The following is a 21,792-nucleotide window of genomic DNA, read 5'->3' as shown; positions in this document are numbered from 1 at the left end:
AGGAGATAGGAAGCAGTCATTCTATGCAGGGATTTGTGTAGACTAGGGTGAGAGTTTTTAGATTATTGGTTTTAAAATTAAAAAGAATATTTAATAAAAACATTTTTCCTCTCATTTTTATAGTTAACCCTGTAGTTATGGCAAGTGGTACTGGTTTTTATAGTAAAATAAGGCTTTCTTTTTTTAAATATATATTTTATTGATTTTTTACAGAGAGGAAGGGAGAGGGATAGAGTTAGAAACATCGATGAGAGAGAAACATCGATCAGCTGCCTCCTGCACACCTCCTCCTGGGGATGTGCCCGCAACCAAGGTACATGCCTTTGACCAGAATCGAATCTGGGACCCTTCAGTCTGCAAGCCAACGCTCTATCCACTGAGCCAAACCAGTTAGGGCTAAGGCTTTCTTTTTAAGTACATTTGAGTTTACTAATAAGTGAATAATTGTATAGGAGATAATATGGTTTTGTGATTCTCCTAAGAGCATGCTGTTGAGTGTGAATTTTTTTTAAATTTTATTTCAGAGAGAGGAAGGGGGAGAGATTATAACATCAATGATGAGAATCACTGATCAGCTGCCTCCTGCACGCCCCTTACTGGGGATTGAGCCCGCAACCTGAGCATGTGACCTTGACTGGAATCAAGCCTGGGATCCTTCAGTCTGCAGGCTGACACCTTATCCATTGAGCAAAACCAGCTAGGGCGAGTGTGAATTCTTTACTACAATACATTTTAAGGGTTTATTATGTGTAATTCCTGGATGTCCAAGGGTCATTTGAATCTTTTTCTTTTTTCAGTCCTCACTTAAGGATATATTTATTGATTTTAGAGAGAGAGGAAGAGAAACATCCATCAGTTACCTCCCATATGTCCCCTGACTGGGGATTGAACCTATAACCTAGATATGTGGTCAGTTGGTTGGAGTGTCGTCCCATACACCAAAAGGTTGCAGGTTCATTCCCTGTCAGGGCATGTAGGGGAGGCAACTGATTGTCTGTCTTTCTTTCTTTCTTTCTTTCTTTCTTTCTTTCTTTCTTTCTTTCTTTCTTTCTTTCTTTCTTTCTTTCTTTCTTTCTTTCTTTCTTTCTACCTACCTACCTACCTATCTATCTTCTCTCTCCCTCCCAACTTCCCTCCCTCTAAAAAAATAAATTTTTAATTAAATAAAATTTAAAATCAGTCCCTCAGTCACACTAGCTACATTTAAAATGCTTGATACTCACATGTGGCTATTGACTACCATATTGGATAGTTCGGACATAGTTTCATCATAGCAGAAAGCTCGGTTAGAGCTGAAAAGTGATGAGTGGAGGCAGTCATTTGTGTTTCGTGCTCCTTTGAGAGAAAACTCAGGATTTAGATGATCACCTTTGAGAATGAGGGTAGGAAGACACCAGGCTTTGGGAGCCTGAGTAATGAGCATTTTGTATTTTTGAGGTTAGAACAGTGGTAAGGGGGAAGGATAACTGCAAGCTAAAACAAAATTTGGTGCTTTTTTCCCCCTTTCTGCCTGCCAGACGCATAGTCTGCACAAAAATCACTAAGATTGCCAGAAACCTGGAGAAATTATTGCTTTTATTCTTTTAAAATGTAAATTAATCCCATTAAGGTTTTCCCCATTAGTTGAGTGAGTGGCTTCAGTTGGAGTCTGAAAGGTAAGGGGACTCTTGTTTGTTGTTCTGTCATTGTTGTTTTTCTTTGTTGTTTTATTTTGTTTTTAGATTTGGAGCCTTAAGATTTGTGAATTCTGTTTATTTTTACCCTTTGGTTTCTGTAGCCCCTATGGAGTACTATCAAAGCGAAACAAAGCTGGACACTTGTTAAATACAGCAAGATGGATTTCATTCAGATTAGTGTAGTAGGGAAGAAAGACTCCAGCATAAATTGCGCTCAACTTTGCTGAATCAAAAGGTGGGAGCCTTTTTAAACACTGGGGTGTGCTAGGTGTTAGGTAAGGAAGTTGGTCTTTGTGATGAAGGCATCTGTTTTACTAATTGGTGCTTATCAAAGTTAGACTCCTACCCTCCCACAGAGACAGGGAGACAAGAGCCCTATCCTTCCTGGTGATTACATTTCAAGGGATTGTCCCGAAATCCTTGAGAAAGACATATCTGGGTTGTAGAAGGATTTCCTATTAAGGATCAAAGAAAGGATTTATAACTGCAAGTTTTCTAAAGTAAATGGCCTAAGGAAAATCAGGTCAAGGGCCTATAGTCAGGTTTTGGCTAAAACAAACAGTAAATTCTTTTGCAGCATTGAACTTTCTTGGGTCTGCATTTTAAGGGGCTGGTGGTCATCCTAGGGACATGACCTTGAGCTTATAGACATTGTGCTAGAATTTGGTCATGTCCTTATTGTGTGTGTTGGGGTAGGATGGATTCCTTTGTGCTGAGAACTTGCATTTCTCAGTAGCTAGGTAAAATTTTATATTCAGAATTTCATGACTTGGGCATTTTGGGGTAATGATAGACTGGAATTTAATCTGATCTTGGGAAGGGGAAAAGGCCTTTAATGAAAGAGAATAAGGCATAGTTTGGGGACCTGATACAGACGGGAGCAGTCGGGAAGGTTGACTTTCAGGACCTGAGAAGCAAACTTGGTTTTTTTGTGATTTTAAGTCCAAGATGAATAGTATAGGTCAGAGTAGTCCAGAGGAAGGCGAGAGATCATTGTTAATATCTGAGAAAGCTTCTTGAAAGAGGAATCTGTCCAAGAAAGCCTTGAGAGGTAATGGGTGGGCTTTTCTTGATTTAGCATTTTATTATATTTAATTTCCCCAGAAATAAATTATGATCTCATGATTCCTTTATTTACTTGAAATATCTTATTTTTCTTTAAAGACATTGCCCAAAGTTGGTATTTCTCTCACTTTTTGACTCTTGGTTGGTTTTCAAACAGAGCTCTTAAGAATAACAAATTCTAAAGAAGCCTCTGTGTTTTTGCACAGTCAATTCCTCTGTCCAAAATACCATTCCATGCTCTCCACCATACACACCTTCAGGGAATTGTTTATCCTTCAAAACCCAGATGAAGTACCATGTCTTCTTTGCTCCCACACTACAGTCCTCTTCCTTTTTCCTCTTATATGATAGCTCTGATTCTGATGGTTGTAATTAGTTTGTACTCTTAACCCCCTAGTGCAGTCTCCGGCCCATAGAAGATGCCTAATGTTCGGTTAATAGGTGTGGTTAAATATAATAAGCTCTCAAATGTGTTTTCCAGTGTTAAGAACTCAGCTATCTTATGTGCATAGGTACAGTATATATTTTGTTAATTGAATTTTTATTTGTTCTTAGATGTCACTAAGAGGATCTGCGCCAGTGACAATTGTACCTCTTCCTGGAGAGCAAGTACAGGTTCAGGGGGTCATCCAGACAGCTCAGTCTTCTGTAATTCACCCACCACACGTGCAAACGGTACAGAAATTCAAAGACTTAGTGGTTGAGAGAGGGGACTTTTATACCCTGAGTCTTCAGACACATTGAAGTTGTGTAGTTACTATATTATAAACCAAGATATAAAATCAAGGAAATTAGACAAACAAATGAAGCAAATAGAAAAGTTTTAGAATTTCTAGTTTCATATATATACTATCTGGTGAAAATAGAAGATAATTTTGGGGGAAGTTATTGCTTAGAACTTAAGGAAATTAATTTCTTCAGGGAAAGCACTTTTTTTTTTTTTAAATTATCAGTATTGGTATCTATCCTTCATAAAAATGAGAATTCTGAAGCAAGGCTGTTAATGTTAGCACTCATCTTATAAAGTAAGAAAGTACCTACCTTATGCTTTATGGAGGTCAGATAAAAGAAAGTTCTCTCTTGGTAGAGGAAAGTTCTTATTTACATCTCCCTTCATATTAACACTTGACAACAGTAGGAAGGAAAGAGCCATCCTGGGCTCCTATTCTTTCTATTCTTTCTCCCTATTTTATCTTATGGCTCCTGTGAATCCCATAATGCCTTTGGACATCTCATTTTTAGAAGCACCTGTCCTAGAAGAAATGCTCATTTTCCCTTCTGAATATATGGTGTCTGGCAATGTTGTCAGCTCTAGGAGCTGCATTTTTATGTGTTTTTTGTACATGAAAGGTGGCTGCTGATTGGATTTTTGAGTTTTTGTATGAAGGTTTTACTCTTATTTACTAGTGCTGACATTAAAGAGAAATACTTAATCTCAGTCTTAGAAATTATTTTCTTACTTGAGTTCAGTGAGAGGCTTTGGAGTAAACTTAGAGACAGTGAAAACAGTTAAAGGTTTAGATTAAAAATGGTATATCCACGATGCTTAAGGAAACAAAAAAGTGAGATTTTTCTTAATCTAATCATTACTTTGTTACTTGTTACTCTTATTAGTTCTTAATTATTATAAGTTGTGACCAGTTCTTTCTTTTCTATCAAAAAATAAGAATTAATGTAAGATATAAATAAGTAGTTGTACACTAGAACTTGTATTTAACAACTATAAAATGTAAAACAAGCTTCTCTGGAAAGTTAAGATCTAAGTCTAAATAATTAGGGAAGACTTTCTGTAGATAGTAAATTTGTTATGTCCTTTATAGAAGCCTGTTTGGATTATTTTATTTTTTTAAATGAAGGTGAAGTCAGATATAACGATGCAAATTTAGACAAGTGTTGGGAAATTTTAATACATTTTAAAAATTGAAAATAACTTGTTTTCTTAATTGTAGATATTATTGTAAGTTAAAACTTGCATGTGATTATTGTGTTGACATAGTTTTAAAGGATTTGTTACTAATACTAGTTAACATTTAATGTGTGCTTGCTGTGTACCATGCACTAAGTCAGTGGTTCCCAAACTTATTTGGCCTACCGCTCCCTTTCCAGAAAAAATATTACTCAGCGCTCCCTGGAAATTAATTTTTTAAAAATTTTAATAGCAATTAAACAGAAAGATATATATATTAATGTTTCTACCTTTTTCGTAAAATATAGTAAAGAAAGGTGTAAATTAGAAACATTGAAGTTTGAAATTATGAAACTATTTATTGAACTCAGAATAGAAAGGTAATACAAAAAAAGTTAAAACAAATGCACCTGTGGCCATCACTGCCCCCCTGGATCGCTGCAGCGCCCACCAGGGGGCGGTAGCGCCCACTTTGGGAATCACTGCACTAAGTGCTTTACATGTATTACTAACTCATTTAACTGTGAAGTGAGGTAAAGTTATTACAGATTTTTTTAAGTAGCACATGTTTATACCTCTACCTTGCTAAATCTAATGGTCTGTTTTCAGTCCTTGTTTTACTTCACTTGTTAGCACCATTTGACATGGTTGATCATTGTTTCCTCCTCAGTACACCTTTTTCTCCCCTTTTCCAAGGACATCTCACTCACTGAGTATTCCTCCTACCTCACTGATGGCTTGTTCTGTTTCATTTGCTGGTTCCTTCCCTTCTTCCCGTTAGTATTCCTGGATTTTGTTCTTGGTCCTTTTCTCTATATTTTTCCATGATTGAGCTTTTATCCAGTTTTAATGGCTTTAAGGACTATCTAAAGAGCTGTGACTTCCAAATTTATATGAAGTCCAGACTTGTTCCCTTACTCACAGGTTTGCACATTCAGTAATCTCCTCAATGTCATTATCTAATAGTGAGATATTAGTTGGATACTTAATAGTATTTCAAAATTAACATGTCCAAAATTCAAGTCAGATAGCATGTTTGAAAAAACACCTCTGAGTAATGTGCAACAGTATAGAAATAGGGTGGAGATAAGAGATTGGTCTTTACAACTCTAGTAAAATAGCATTGCTTTATTTTGGGATAGACGTTCTTCTTAGTTCTGAGCTAGTTGCCCTACATGTTCCCTTAATTAGTTTGGCTTCTTGAAATAAACTTTCTCCTTTCCATTTCCTTTTGTTTCTTTCTTTTAGGCCTTAGATTGACAAGTAAATTTGGATAGTAGGAGACAAAATCATTGTTTCTAAAAGTAAAAATCGAATTCTTTTCTACCTGCATTGTTCATCATAGTAAATCTAGTTCTGTTTTTTAGGTATCATCTTTATCAGAAAGTGAAGAATCTCAGGACTCATCTGATAGCATAGGCTCCTCACAGAAAGCCCACGGGATCCTAGCAAGACGCCCATCTTATAGGTGAGTCCTTTCATATCAAACCCTGCGTGCGCTATAATACCAAATGATTTCAAGTGATGCTGTGTAAAAACAAACTATATAAAGAGGGAGCATGTGTGTATATAAGAAGGGGATTATTAAAACAGATTGGAGCCAGATTATAAAGGGCCCAAGTTGCTGTGCTAAAGAAGAATTTAGACCTATCTTTTGACAAAGTATTAGATTTCCACATTTACCTTTAGAGAGTTAACTTTAATAGCAATATGAAAGGAGGACTACAGATTTTAGGAATTTTAAATTCCTAACTCTGGGCCTTTGTTCCTATGTGTCCCTTTGCTGAAACACATTGTTCTACATTCTGCATAACTCCTTCATATACTTGAGTCCCCACTTCCTCTTGGAAGCCTTCTCTGATCTAATTACCTTCTCTCCAACTCTCCCCCTACCCCAAGACTTTAGGTTAAGTTTTTCTTCTGTGGCATCCTCTTACTGACCTTCTGTTACAGTACTTATCCTGTTGGAAATCCAGTTTATTTTTTTATTGATTTCAGAGAGGAGGGGAGAGATAGAAGCATCAATGATGAGAGAGAATCATTGTTTGGCTTCTCTGCAAGCCCCTTCTGGGGATCGAGCCCCCAAACCGAGTATGTGCCCTGACCAGGAATTGAACTATGACCTCCTGGTTCATCAGTCAACTGTCAGTGCTCAACCACTGAGCTACACTGACTGGCCTGGCAAGAAATCCAGTTTATTTAAGGCACGGCCCATGTATTATTTTTTCTGATCCAAGGGCCTAGCAAAGTGACAATACAAGATTAGTATCATTAATTGTTGAATAAATGGAAAACTGGAAGTAGTACAACCAACTGACAGAAGGCTGTTGGAATGATATGGGTGATTTCACATGGGAAGTGGGATAGTTTTGGAGTGGATGTATTTGAGACAGTTTGTGGTAGAACTGACAGAACTAATGACTAGATGATGGGTAGGAGGAATAGGAGACAGGGTGAAACGCTGTGTTTGAAACAGAAACATATGCAGTAAAATTTTTGTTAATATTGATTTTTTTGAGAGAGGGGAAAAGAGAGAGAGAAACATCAGTGATAGAAACATCAACATCGATTGGCTGCCTCCTGATGCCCCCTATTGGGGAGCAAGCCTGAAACCTGGTGACTTCCTGGTACATAGGTCGACACTCAACCACTGAGCCCCTCCAGGCTGCAGTAAGATGTTTGATGTTATGAGAGAACTACAAGTATGGTGTAGTCATTCCTGCCTGGTGGAATGAGTGGGAAATACTTCATAAAAGATGTCATTTAAATCACCACCAATCTGATAAATTTTGTGAGATATACGGCGGGAAAAGAGCTTTTTAGGCCGAGGGAAGTGTAATCAAAGGTAGGTTGTATGATAAAAAAAAGAGACTGGCCTGTTCTGAAAATTGGAAATTTAATGTGCAGGGAGGAAGCAGAGGTTTATAAAAAAAAAAAAAAAAAGGTCAACTGCAACCAGCTTATTTAAAACCTTGTTTCAAAATGGAAATATATATACGAGGTAAAAACATGTAAGACAGGAATGGTCTGTTAGTTTGCAAATTGGCCCCTGGATACAGAGGGCAAAGAGAGACCAAAGAAAGAGGTAGACCACTCCACATTAGTAAGTGGGAGGTTTAATAAGCAAGGGAACTTACTTAAGGGGCTTTTCTTAAGTGGCTGCATAATGAGTAGATCTTCTACCTGCCCACCAGAATCTTGAAAGTTGGTTTTTTTTCAATATGAGGCTTTTATTATACATCTTTTTTTTTTTTTAAATATATTTTATTGATTTTTCACAGAGAGGAAGGGAGAGAGATAGAGAGTTAGAAACATCGATGAGAGAGAAACATCGATCAGCTGCCTCCTGCACATCCCCCACTGGGGATGTGCCCGTAACCCAGGTACATGCCCCCGACCGGAACCGAACCCGGGACCTCTCAGTCCGCAGGCTGACGCTCTATCCACTGAGCCAAACTGGTTTTGGCTATTATACATCTTAATAGTTTCACAAACAGGTGTGACAAATCATTTGGCATCCCGGTGTTTCTATAGCTGGACAACTTAGATCTTATTCATCAGCCTGCTGAACTGTTCCTTTTTCAGAAACATAGATACTATCCAAAAAATTATCTGATATCCTTGTTTTTAACTGTTGTGGCTTGCACAAAGCAGCTGAATTTGATACAAGTTCAATGTCATTTCCTTCAAGAATCAACTCATCTTTCTGGGCTTGAGATCCTGAACAAGCAACGTCTAACCTCATCCAAACTCTGTGGATGTATTTTTCGCCCCCAAAATTTCTAATTTCAACAAGAGAACCATTCTCCTGAATAACGACGTTGATGGGGAAGTGAGCGTTGTAACAGAAGTCCAGTGTAACACCCTTGTCATGTTCTGTACATGACGGCAGATAGTGCGAACTGTGGCCAGTTCCTTTCTGTTTTCCCACCATTTGTCAACCTGGAGCCTCTCTTTCTTTCCAAGGAGACTGAGCTCTACATTGATGTGGTTGAAGTCCCTCTGCAGGGTGCCTCTGGAGCCCTTCACAATAACTGTGCGTCCCTTCAGAGTGATGTCCACAGTCTGATTGCCCAGAATGGTCTTCATCCTCGCAGTAGATGTGGCAAAGAGCTCTAGAAAGTTTATGGAGGAGCCTGAACTGAGTTCAGTCCCATATACCCTTACTTATGAGTGATCACCAGCCAAACTGCTCTGAGTTCAGCTTGTGGCTGCTACAGGTTGTTCCTGTTTAAAGGCATCTGTATACCAGGTGTCAGCAGGAATCCCCCTCATTCCCTCTCTACAGGCTTCAGGGGGCACCACAGGTACAGGAATGGGAGCATTTGGAGGATCTATATATTCTACAGAGTAGCACCCACATTTCTAGAGACATAGGGCTGGCAGGCACAGTGCTCCTCTGTTGCAAATAGATGTGCCACTTACTCACAGTGGGGGTTTGAGCCATGGCAGAAGTGAGATGAAATGTATTCTCAAAACCCAGCTGTAGATAAGACATATCTTACCATGGTATGTCGTTCCTTTATGAGAGGCTCTACCTGGAGGAGAGCTGTGTACACTGGTAGGAGCTGTTGATCTATAGGGATGTATTGGGTTTCTGCCCATTTCCAGACCTGGGACCAATATCCTAGGGCAGTGGTCGGCAAACTCATTAGTCAAAAGAGCCAAATATCAACAGTACAAAAATTGAAATTTCTTTTGAGAGCCAAATTTTTTAAACTTAAACTATATAGGTAGGTACATTGTTATTAACATAATTAGGGTACTCCTAAGCTGGCCTTTGCTAAAAACATTCTCAATCTGAGGGGTCGACCTCAGCGAACGTACCCCCACTTCTTCTAATGCCACTTCTTCAAAATAGACTCGCCTAGGCCAAAAACTGACTTCTGCACATGGGCCACGAAGTTTCCATCGCACTGTACGTGTGCGCCCGCACGTGGTATTTTGTGGAAGAGCCACACTAAAGGGGCCAAAGAGCTGCATGTGGCTCACAAGCCGCAGTTTGCTGACCACTGAGCTAGGGCAATAACATAGTTATTTTTAAAAACCTTAACTCTTTTAATAGAGAACCCCCCATTTTTAAAAAAGTAATCAAAGACCTGCTGAAGGCATTTTGTTAAACTCAGAATCCTTTGTTTACTAGGCAGATTACTTAAAAGGTAAAGAACAGCCTTTCACAGTCTTATCAAGAACAGACGAACAAAACCAGCATGGCTGCAGGGAAGTGTGAGTGAGTGTGTGGGCGGGCATCTGCTGGTCAGTGTGGGAACTGCAGGCAGGCAGTTTGGGCGCTCCTGATGGAGGAACTGCGGAGCTGTTCTCTGCTTGAGATTGGAGAGGAAACCTTTGTGGAAGCTTGGCAGGGAAGCAGCCATGTCCTAGCACCCCTGTGTCACATCCAGGCACCCAAAGCCCCACCGCTGGGACCCAATGCCCCCAGACCCAGGGGAGGGTTGTAGCAAACCAGTGTGCTGATTGGTATGGCCCCTGGAGAAACCTGCCCTGTTCCTAGGCCAACACAGAGCCCAGTTCTCTGGGCCTGCCCCACTTCCTCCATCATCAGAGTGCCCGACCCATCCCCTCATCAAGCTGAGAGCCAGGCTGCCCTGCCCCCTTGACCTGTGGAGCCTTCTTGGATAGCAGATTGCCTGACTTGCCTGGCCCCCTTGATCAGTGGAGTGCCCCCCATCCTGGACACCAGACTACTAAAATGGGGAGATAAAGCAACAACCCCCAAATGAAAGGAAGGGAGGAATTGCCAGGAAAGGAACTAAATGAAATGAAGGCAAACAATTTGTCAAGTAAGGAATTCAAAGGAAAGGTTATAAGAGTGCTCAAACAACTTAGTGAGAACGACAAGCATAAATGAATAATTACATAGTTGATATAAAGAATACCATGGAAGGAATTAGCAGTAGACTAGAAGAAGCTGAGGTCCGAATAAGCAAATTAGAAGACAAGGTAGAAAAAAAAAACATTCAGAGCAGCAATTGGAAAAATAATTAACGTGAAACCTAACAACATCCACATCATAGGAGTGCCAGAAGAAGAATCTGAGCAAGGAATAGAGAACCTGTTTGAAGAAATAATGACAAAAAACTTCCTTAACTTGGTGAAGGGAAAAGTCATAGAAGTCCAGGAAATGGGTCCCAATCAAGATGAACCCAAAAAGACCCACACCAACACACATCATAATTAAAATGGCAAACATTAAAGCCCAACTGGTGTAGCTCATTCATTGGTTAATGGTGGTTAATGGTGGTCAGGGTTCGATTCCAGGTCAAGGCACATGCCCAGGTTGTGGGCTCAATCCCCAGTGGGGAATACCCAGGAGGCAGCCAGTCAATGATTCTCATCACTGATGTTTCTATTTTTCTCTCCCTTCCTCTCTCTGAAGTCAGTTTTTAAAAAAATATATTTTATTGATTTTTTACAGAGAGGAAGGGAGAGGGATAGAGAGTTAGAAACATTGATGAGAGAGAAACATCGATCAGCTGCCTGCTGCACACCCCCTACTGGGGATGTGCCTGCAACCAAGGTACATGCCCTTGACCGGAATTGAACCTGGGACCCTTCAGTCCGCAGGCTGACGCTCTATCCACTGAGCCAAACCAGTTAGGGCTGAAATCAATTTTTAAAAAGGAAAAATAAAATGGCAAACATTAAAGACAGAATCTTAAAGGCTGTAAGAGAGAGATAGACAGTTACCTGCAAGGGAATTCCTATTTGATTGTCAGCAGCTTTCTCAATAGAAACACTTCAGGCTAGAAGAGAGTAGCATGAAGTATACAAAGTAATTGAAGAGCAAGGGACTGAATCCAAGACCATCCCGCAGAGCTATCGTTCAAAATAGAAGGTGAAATAAAGAGTTTTTCGGGGGGAAAAAAAGGCTGAAGGAGTTTATTACCACCAAACTGCACTGCAAAAAATGCTAAAGGGACTGTTGTAAGAAGAAGAAATAGAAAGGAACACAGGCACAAAGAATAAAAACAGCAACAAACAAATATCAATAATAACCTTAAATGTAAACGGCTTAAATGCTTCAATCAAAAGACATGGGTAGCTGAATGCATAAGAAATCATGACCCACATATATGCTGTCTACAAGAGACCAACCTCAGAACAAGACTCACAGGATAAAAGGGAAGAGGTGGTAAAAAAATTTTTCCATGTAAATAGAAAAAAAAAAAAAAAAGCCAGGGTAGCAATACTGATACCTGACAAAATAGACTTCAAAATGAAGGGTATAATAAGAGACAAGGAAGGCCACTTATACAAGGGGCTATAACCCTGTTACACAGATATACACCCAATATAGGAGCACCCAAATATATCAAAAACACTTCTGGAAAACCTTAAGAGAGATATCAACTGCAATTTAATCATAGTAAGGGACTTTAACACCGTATCACTGGATAGATCTTCCAGACAAAAAAATCAAAGGAAACAGGGACCCTTAATGACACACTGGATCAGATGTATTTAATTGACATTTATAGAACATTTCACCTCAAAGCTGCAGAATGTACATTCTTCTCAAGTGCGCCTGGGTCATTCTCAAAGATAGACCACATGTTAGAACACAAAACAAATCTACAAGTTCAAGAAGATTGAAATCCTAGCAAGCATCTTGGCATGAAATTAGAAATCATCTACAATAAAAACACTCAAAAAATTCAAAAACATGGAGGCTAAATAGCATGTTATTAAACAATGAATGACTTACCAATGAGATCAATGAAGAAATAAAAAACTTCCTGGAAACAAATGAACACACAACAAGCCAAAATCTATGGGACACAGCAAAAACAGTCCTGAGAGGGAACTTCAAAGCACCACAGGTCTATGTAAAAAAAAAAAACACACACACACACAAAAACAAGAAAAACTTCTAAAAAACTATTTAACCATACAATTTAAAGACTCAGAAAGAGAACAACCAAAAAAGCCCAGAGTAAGTAGAAGGAAGGAAATAGTAAAGATCAGAGTGGATATAAATGACAGACTAAAAATACAATACAAAAGATCAATGAAACTAAGAACTGGTTTTTTGAAAAGATAAACAAGATTGATGAACCTTTAGCCAGACTCATCAAGAAACAAAACTCCCAGCAAACAAAAGTTCTGGCCTGAATGGCTTCACAGGAGTTTTATCAAATATTCAAAGAACTATTAACTATCCTCAAACTATTCCAAAAAATCCAAGGGAAGGAACACTTCCAAACACTTTTGGAGAGGCCAGCATTCTCCTAATTCCAAAACCAGATAAAGACACTGCAAAAAAAGAGAATTACAGACCAATATCCCTGTTGAACATAGATGCTAAACTCATCAACAAAATATTAGCAGATCAGATCCAGCAATATATTTAAAAGTTCATACACTATGACCAAGTGGGATTTATTCCAGGGATACAAGGTGGGAGGAGGACAGTGGGGGGCAAAAGAAAGGGCAATCTGTAATACTGTTGACAATAAAGATATTTTTTAAAAGATGAGGCAGAATACAAAACAATAACAATATCTCTAAATGCTATGTAGTAAAAATAAAGTAATATATGGGAATGATACACAATTTTATGGTGTTCTTTGATGGGGAGAAAAAGGAAAGGGATGGGTGACATTGATGTATCTGTAACTTAATTCTTATTAGATAAGATTTCTGAAACAAATACGGCAAAATATTAGCATCTATTGGTTCTTGGTATATGATACATAGGTGGTTTTATTTATTTTTCTTTGTGCTCAAAATGTTTCATAACTTAAAATGAAAAAGAAATGGGTACAGTATTCCACAGTCTCATGATAGGCTGGCTGCATGAAACCATGTAGGCAGCTCGTTAAATGGATTCTGGAGCTCTGTCCTGTCCACTCACTCAATCATTAGGGATACCAGATGGGAATCTGGATTCAATAAAAACTCCAGATGATTCTGATACATAAACAGGTTTAGGAACTACTGTGACTTCTACAAATGCTCAACACAGGGACTGCCACCTCCTGTGTCCTATATGAAACTTCTGGAAATACAGACTACGATTGTATTAGCTCTTGGTGGGAAGACTGTTCAAAGTAAGGAGACTAAGCTGGAAAATGATTTTCAACATGTTATATAGGAGCAGCTGAAGGAACTAAAATTATTTGGTCTTGAAAAAACAAGATCTGTAGCAGTTGTCAAATATTGCAAAGGAGGGCATGCATATAGAATTAGGTTTGAAACTTAAATTTCTCTAGCTTCACTGAGTGGAACCAGTTTGGGGGTCTAACAAGGGCTCTAACTGCAATAATTGAATGGTTTGCTTTTTGGAAATTGTGGATGCCTTATTCCTGGAAATAGAGGCTGTTAGGAATGTAGAGAAGGAATTCTTACATGGACTGGAAGGTTGGCATAGGTAACATGAAAAATCCCTTTTAATGCCAAGGGTGTTTTCCCTTTGTGGTTCTTTTTTTGTTAACTGTTTTCACACAAGTACATTTCCATTTTCTGGTTTTTCCATAGTGAACATGGAATTCTTGAGTAAAACCTCACCTTCTCCTCCTCTCCCCGACCCCCTGGAAATAAACAATGCTTATTTCTCCTTCCTCCCCCAATTGTATTTTGGGAAACCTTTCTTTTCAATAAGTAATCTCTTTTCATCTTATTTCTGTCATGATTTCCATTTTACCAAGTCTGAGGGATACCTCTGGTATCTTATTTACCTCTTCTTGTTAAAGTAAACATTTTTAAAAATCACTGATACTCTGCATTTTTATAGTATTTCTAATCTTGTTCTTTCTGAGAACTGTGGGCCTCTCTTCCACTATAGAGTTGAAGGTTAAGAAATTAGATTTGATCTTTTTAAAAGAAGGTCACTGACACTATTTAGAAAATGTTAATTAATGAAGTCCCTCACAATGGAGCCATCCTGTAGGGGATAGTGACATTTTATACCTCTACAAGGGCCTGGTACATGGAAAGGCACTCTGTATGAGTATTTGTTCAGTATCTCTTTTCAGATAGTCATAAACTAAAGTATAACTAGCCTGCAGTACATCAAAAAAAGTATTTGTTAGACAAAAGAATTCCTTGACACATTTTAGGTGTCTGGTAGATTACTGTACTTTTAACCAGAGATTGAAAAAGGTTTATTTAGCAATTTCTTTTTATAAAGTCATCCCACATTACCAACGTTAATAGAGTTCTATTTTTCACAGAAAAATTTTGAAAGATCTATCTTCTGAAGATACACGGGGCAGAAAAGGAGACGGAGAAAATCCTGGAGTTTCTGCTGTCACTCCTATGTCTGTTCCAACTTCCATCTATCAGACTAGCACCGGACAGTACAGTATGTATAGGAAAAATTTCTACCTGATAGACACATAAAAACTAACCTTTCCATGTAAAGAAGGTGTGTAGAAAGACTGTCATACTTCAATAGTGATGATTATTGAGCCAGAAATAATGCAAACTACTTTTCAGCATTAGCTCCTTAAAATGTATGAGGTAGGTAGTTATCAATTTATGAGGTAACTGAAGCTTATAGAGTTAAATAATGTCCCTAAAGTAGTCACACAGCTTATAAATGATACACTTAGTTTGGGGTAAAAGTATGTTTGACAAATGCATGGAATTATCTAACCACCACCACTATTAAGATATAGTCCATCAACCCTGGCCGGATGTCTCAGTTGGTTGGAGTATTGTCCTATACATGAAAAGGTTGTGGATTCAGTTCCTAGTCAGGGAACATAATTAGATCCCTGGTTGGAGTACATACAGGAGGCAACCAATCAATGTTTCTCTCTCTCCCTCTCCCTCCCTCTCCCCCTCCCTCTCTCTCTCTCTCTCTCTCTCTCTTTCTCTCTGTTTCTTTCTCTCTCTCCCCCCTCCCCCTTCCTCTCTAAAATTAATAAAACTTATCCTCAGGTGAAGATTAAAAAAAATAAAAGATATAGTCCATCACCTCAAGAAATTCACTTGGGCCATTCATTTTATTTTTTATTTTAAATATAGTTTTACTGATTTCAGAGAGGCAGGGAGAGGGAGAGAGAGATAGAAACATTAATGATGAGAGAGAATCATGGATCAGCTGTCTCCTGCATGCCCCCTGCTGGGGATCTAGCCCACAACCTGGGCATGTGCCCTGACCGGGAATTGAACCATGACTTCCTGGATTATAAATTGACCCTCAACCACTGAGCCACGCTGGGCTGGACCATCCATTTTAAATAGTCTCTCCTTTACTCCTAACCACTGTTCTTCAAGTCTAACTGGTTCTTGCCACAAAATATATATTTCATCTAACCATCTCCAATCACTACCACCACCTTGGTGCACACATGTTTGAATTACTACAGTAGGCATCCAGTTGGTTTTCTTGCTTCCATTCTTACTCTAATAGTTTTCCATACTGCAGTCAAAGTGATCTATTTAAAATGTCAATTAGATCACATCACTCTTGCTCACAATCTTCCAGTGATGTTCCATCACACTTTAGAACAAATCCTACAAGGCATTGCTTTCAGGATCTGGCCTTTCCTGCCACTCTGATCTCATCTCCTGCCACTTGGTGGCATTCTGGCCACACAGACTTTCTTGCTATTCCTTCAATACAAGAAACTTGTTTCTCACTCAGGACTTTTGTCATTGTCATCCCACTGCCTGGCACGTTCTTCTACAAGATCCTCACCTGGCTTGTATTTTCACTTCTGCTCTGCTTAAGTGTCACCTCCTCAAAGAGACTCCTCTTATTTTATTTACTTATTCATTTTTATTGATTTCAGAGAGGAAGGGAGAGGGGGAGAGAGAGAGAGAAATATCAATGATGAGAGAGAATCATTGATTGGCTGCCTTCCTGCACGCCGCCCAGGGGAGCGAGCCTGTAACCTGGGCATGTGCCCTGACTGGGAATTAAACCGTGACCTCTTGGTTCATAGGTTGATGGTCAACCACTGAGCCACACCAGCTGGACAAAGAGACTCCTCTTTTTTAAAATATGCTGCTGCTCCTTTTAGTTTTCTTTATTTTCTAATATTTTTATACCATCCTATATAATAATCCTATATAATAAAAGCCTAATATGCTAAGTGTCCGGTCATCTGGTCAGCTGTTCAACCAATCAAAGTGTAATATGCTAATGATATGCTAAGGCCAATCAATCGCTCACTATGATGTGTACTGACCACCAGAGGGCAGACAATTGACCGGTCGACCAGTCGATATGATGTGCACTGACCACAAGGGGGCAGACACTCCAACCGGTAGGTTAGTTTGCTGCTAGGGTCCAGCCGATTGAGACTGAGCAAGATGGGCCAGACCTGCCCTAGAGCCCTCCTGCATTCCCTCCCCAGCCCCAATTATGCACCGGTGGGGTCCCTTGGCCTGGCCTGCACCCTCTCGTAATCCAGGACTTCTTGGGGGATGTCAGAGAACTGGTTTTGGCCCAATCCTGCAGGCCAGGCTGAGGGCCCCCACTGGTGCACAAATTCGTGCACTGAGCCTCTAGTTTATATATAATTATTAAAAAGTACATAGTTCAAAATAAAGAAGTACATAGTTCAATTATGTGATTATCTATTCGCTAATTTGTGAGATAATCTATGTTAAGTTCCTTGTGGGAAATAACTTTGTCTTATTCACACTTGTATCCTTAGCATATAGGGCCTGGCACATAGTAGGCATTCAGTAAAATTTGTTATGAATAAGTGATTTAAAGAATAAAAATAGAATACTTCCTTGAGGAAATGTAAGAAACTGGGAATAATGATTGCAAGGAAGGAAACTTGGGAGCAGACATCAGAGGCAGTTGGGAGGTTCACTTGCATTTTGAACAAAACTGAAATTTTTTTTTTTTTTTTACCATATACATGCATTACTACTCCCCCCAAAAATGTATTTTTTAATTTTATTTTTCAACTACCATTGATATTCAGTATCATTTTATATTAATTTTAGGCATATAGCATAGTGGTTAGATAATTATATAATTTACAAAGTGTTCCCCTGGTAATTCAAGTATTACACCCACCTGACACAATATGTAGTTATTATAATACTAGAGGCCTAGTGCACAAAAATTTGTGCACTTGGGGAGTGGGAGGGGGGTCCCCCAGCCTGGCCTGTGCCCTCTCGCAGTCTGGGACCCCTCGGGAGATAACGACCTGCTGGCTTAGGCCTGCTCCCAGGTGGCAGAGGGCATGCCCAATCCCTAGGTGCAGCCCCTGGTGGGGCTCAGAGCAGGGCCAATTGGGGAGTTGGGACGCCGCCCCCTGTCATGCACAGAGCAGGGCGGATCGGGAGGTTGCGATGCCACCCTCAGTCACGCTCAGGGTAGGGCCGATTGGGGGGTGGGGCACTGCCCCCTGTCACACTCAAGGCAGGGTCGATGGGGAGGTTGCAGCGCCACCCCCTGTCACTCACAGAGCAGGGCTGATCAGGGGGTTGGGGCGCTGCCCCCTGTCACTCACAGAGCAGGGCCCATCAGGGGGGTTGGGGCTCCGTACCCTGTCACACACAGAGCAGGACCAATCAGGGGGTTGAGGAGCTCCCCCCTGTCATGCACAGAGCAGGGCCAATCAGGGGGTTGAGGAGCTCCCCCCTGTCACTCACAGAGCAGGGACGATAGGGGAGTTGGGGCACCGCCCCCTGGCACACACAGAGCAGGGCAGATCAGGAGGTTGGGGCGCTGCACCCTGTCACACTCAGGGCAGGGCCAATGGGGAGGTTATGGCTCTCCCCTGTCACACACAGAGCAAGGCCCGTGGAGGGGGGTTGGGGCGCCACCCTCTATCACCCACAGAGCAGGGCCGATCAGGGGGTTGGGGCGCTGCCACTGTCACACTCAGGGCAGGGCCGATGGAGAGGTTATGGCTCTACCCTGTCACAGAGCAGGGCCTGTGGGAGGGGGGGGGCTTGGGGCACCGCCCTCTATCACCCACAGAGCAGGACCAATCAGGGGGTTGGGGTGCCGCACCCTGTCACACACAGAGCAGGGCCGATCAGGGGGTTGGGGCGCCGCACCCTGTCACACACAGAGCCGCAGGGCGATCAGGGGAGTGGGGAGCTCCCCCCTATCAGGCACAGAGCAGGGCTGATCATGGGGTTGGGGCACCGCCCCCTGTCACGAACAGAGCAGGGCAGATAGGGAGGTTGTGGCCCCGCCCCCTGTCACACACAGAGCCGCAGGGCGATCAGGGGGTTTGGGTGCCGCCCCCTGTCACGCTGATCCCGGTGCTGGGAGGCATATTACCCTTTTACTATATAGAATAGAGGCCTGGTGCACGGGTGGGGGCCAGCTGGTTTGCCCTGAAGGGTGTCCTGGATCAGGGTGGGAGTCCCCACTGGGGTGCCTGGCCAGTCTGGGTGAGGGGCTGAGGGCCATTTTCAGGCTGGCGGGTGACTGAAGCTCCCAACTGCTTTTTTTCTTTTCTTTTTTTTTTATTCTGGGCCAGCTTTAGCTCTGAGGCCTCGCTGCTGAAAACATTGATACAATGTTGCGGTCAGGCTGGCTGAAGCCCCGCTGACTGAAAGCCGGTTTCTGGGGTTTTGTTTAGCTTCTATATTTGCAACATAGTTGCTGAGAGTTGCAGCTGAGAGGCCGGCAAGTTAGGCTGGGAACGTTGGAGTCTGCCATCACTGGAGCAAGCAAGCCTCCCTGTTAGCTTCAGTGCATGGCTGCCGGCCGCCATCTTGGCTGACAGTTAATTTGCATAAGGATATACTGATTAGCCAATGGGAAGGGTAGCAGTCATACACTAATTACCATGTTTCTCTTTTATTAGTGTAGATTATTGACTATTTTCCCAGTGCTGAACTTTACATCCCCATGACTATTTTGTAACTACCAATTTATACTTCTTTTGTTTTTGAATATATTTTTATTGATTTCAGAGAGCAAGGGAGAGGGAAAGAGAGGTAGAAACATCAATGATGAGAATCATTAATCGGCTGCCTCCTGCATGCCCCCGTCGGGACTGAGCCCCAACCTGGGCATGTGCCCTGACCAGGAATTGAACCGTGACCTCCTGGTTCATAGGTCGACACTTAACCACTGAGCCACGCCAGCTGAGCCCAATTTTTACTTCTTAATCCCTTTACCTTTTCACCCAGTCCCCAAAACGCCTTCCCCTCTGGCCATTATCAATTTGTTCCCTGCATTCCATCCCCCCAAAATTTTAAAGATAACATATTTGCAAGTTAAAAATTATGATACAGTTGTACCTCCCTCCCCCTTGTCTGCAAGAGATATGTTCCAAGACCCCCCAGTGGATGCCTAAAACCATGGATAGTACCAACTCCTGTAACATGGTTTTTTGCTCTACATACAGTAAACTATTATTTCCGGTAGCATGATCCAATAGGACTTTCTTAATGATGGAAGTGTTCTATATCTGCATTGTCCAGTATAGTCGCCACTAAGCCATATTTGACTATTGAGTAATTGAAATGTGGCTGGTGAGCCCTGGCCAGTGTAGCTCAGTTTGTTGGGAGAAGTCCCATACACCAAAAGGTTGCCAGTTCTATTCCCAGTCAGGGCACATGCCTGAGTTGTGGACTGGATCCCCAGTGGGGGGCTTGCAGAAGGCAGCTGATTGATGTTTCTCTATCATCAGTGTTTCTCTCCCTCTCCTTTCCTCTCTCAAAAATCAGTAAAATCCTATTAAAAAAAAAAAAAAGAGCCCCAATATGGCAATGGGCAGGACCAGAGTGAGTGGCTGAGTGCAAGGGAGAATGTGTGGGGGACCTGCCTAGCTCACCCCCACACCAGATGAAGGGCACCCAGTCTGCTCCCTGCATTAGTGGAGCAGCATCCAACTGCCCCACCACCTTGACAAGAGGCTCACATGGACACAGTGACCTGCCGCCAAACCCAACATGCCCAACCCGGTATTCCTGGACAGCTGGCCCCACCACCTTAAAGTGGTGCACCCAGCACTGCCAGCATGACCCAATGCCACCAGACACAGACATGCCACCACGACCCCCTGTGCCTGGACAAAAGGCCCCGCTGCCTGACTGCCTGGTAGAAGTGACCTGACACCTTGGGATTGCTGGACCTGCCACAGTGACTGACCTGTTGTCTCCAGAAAATCGGACCCACTACTGTGACCCATTCCCGTGACTCCAACAGCCTTACGCAGTGCCCCAGACTACTAGGCTGCTAAAATAGGGAGATAAAAAAACACCCCCCCCAAATGAAAGAAAAGGAGAAATTGCCAGAAAAGAAACTAAATGAAATGGAAGCAAGCAGTTTGTCAGGTAAAGAATTCAAAGTAATGGTCATCGGGTGATCAAACAACTCAGTGAGAACTATAAACAACTTAAATCTATAATAATAAAAATGTAATATGCAAATCAACCGAACAGCAGAATGACCGTCTGGACAACCTTCCAGATGACCATGCTATGACGCGCACTGGTGCCAGGCAAGCCAAGGTAGGTGCGATGCAATTGGTCGGAGAGCCAGCTATCGCCCCATGATCGCCCCACAGAGGGAGGCCCAGGCCACCTCCTGCAGAGCAATCGATGGGGGGGTTCCGTGATCGATCGCCCCACAGAGGGAGGCCCAGGCCACTGGCCAGCGATGCTGTGGCGGGTGTGCACGGCTGGCCAGCGATCGCCCCACAGAGAGAGACCCAGGACAGCCAAGCAATCACACCCCACACCTGTTGCCCACAGAGGGCAGCAACTGGTGGTGGGGGGAGGGGAGACAGCACCGCACAGATGGCAAGCGTTGGGGGGGGGGGGGGGCGGGGGGGGGGGGGAGGCAGCTACCAGCAGCCAGAGGAAGGAAAGCCCTGATAGGCCCTGATCACCGGCCAGGCCTGGAACCCTACCCAAGGGGTCCCGGATTGCAAGAGGGCTCAGGTTGGGCTCTAGTGAGCATTATAAGGGACTTAATGAGAACTATAACATGAAAAGAGAGATTGAAACAATAAATAAAAATCAATCGGAAATGAAGAATGAGATGGCTAAAGTAACACCCTGGAAAGATTCAAAAGTAGACTATAAGAAGCTGAGGACCAAAGTAGCAAATTAGAAGGTAAGTTTAAAAACATCATCTATTCAGAGCAGCAATTGGGGAAAAAATTAAAAAGCAGGAGGAGAGTTGAAGGGAGCTTTGGGACAACATGAATCATAACAGCATTTGCATAATAGGGGCACCAG

At 41.9% G+C, this 21,792-nt stretch overlaps 1 protein-coding gene and 1 pseudogene across 4 annotated transcripts in view; one reads left to right on the top strand and one right to left on the bottom strand.

Annotated features, from left to right (window-relative positions):
• ATF1 (activating transcription factor 1) overlaps positions 1-21,792 on the top strand; it is a 58,300-nt gene that overhangs the window by 27,693 nt on the left and 8,815 nt on the right. For 2 of the 4 annotated variants that reach the window (XM_070410241.1, XM_070410240.1), the window contains exons 3-5: positions 3,297-3,416; positions 6,015-6,115; positions 14,841-14,971. In XM_070410241.1, coding sequence (XP_070266342.1) covers positions 3,297-3,416; positions 6,015-6,115; positions 14,841-14,971 — 352 coding nt within the window. The remainder of the gene's footprint in view (positions 1-3,296; positions 3,417-6,014; positions 6,116-14,840; positions 14,972-21,792) is intronic. The other 2 variants (XM_070410242.1, XM_070410243.1) reach the window with 1 other exon arrangement.
• On the bottom strand, positions 8,167-8,736 carry LOC139007139 (large ribosomal subunit protein uL6 pseudogene; annotated as a pseudogene).

This window comes from Myotis yumanensis, unplaced genomic scaffold (assembly GCF_028538775.1).
Source record: "Myotis yumanensis isolate MYYU_CA2020_CCGP unplaced genomic scaffold, mMyoYum1.0.hap1 SCAF_3, whole genome shotgun sequence".
NCBI classification, from domain to species: Eukaryota; Metazoa; Chordata; class Mammalia; order Chiroptera; family Vespertilionidae; genus Myotis; species Myotis yumanensis.
The sequence above is the reverse complement of the archived record's forward strand: the minus strand, read 5'-3'. Positions and strand labels throughout refer to the sequence as shown.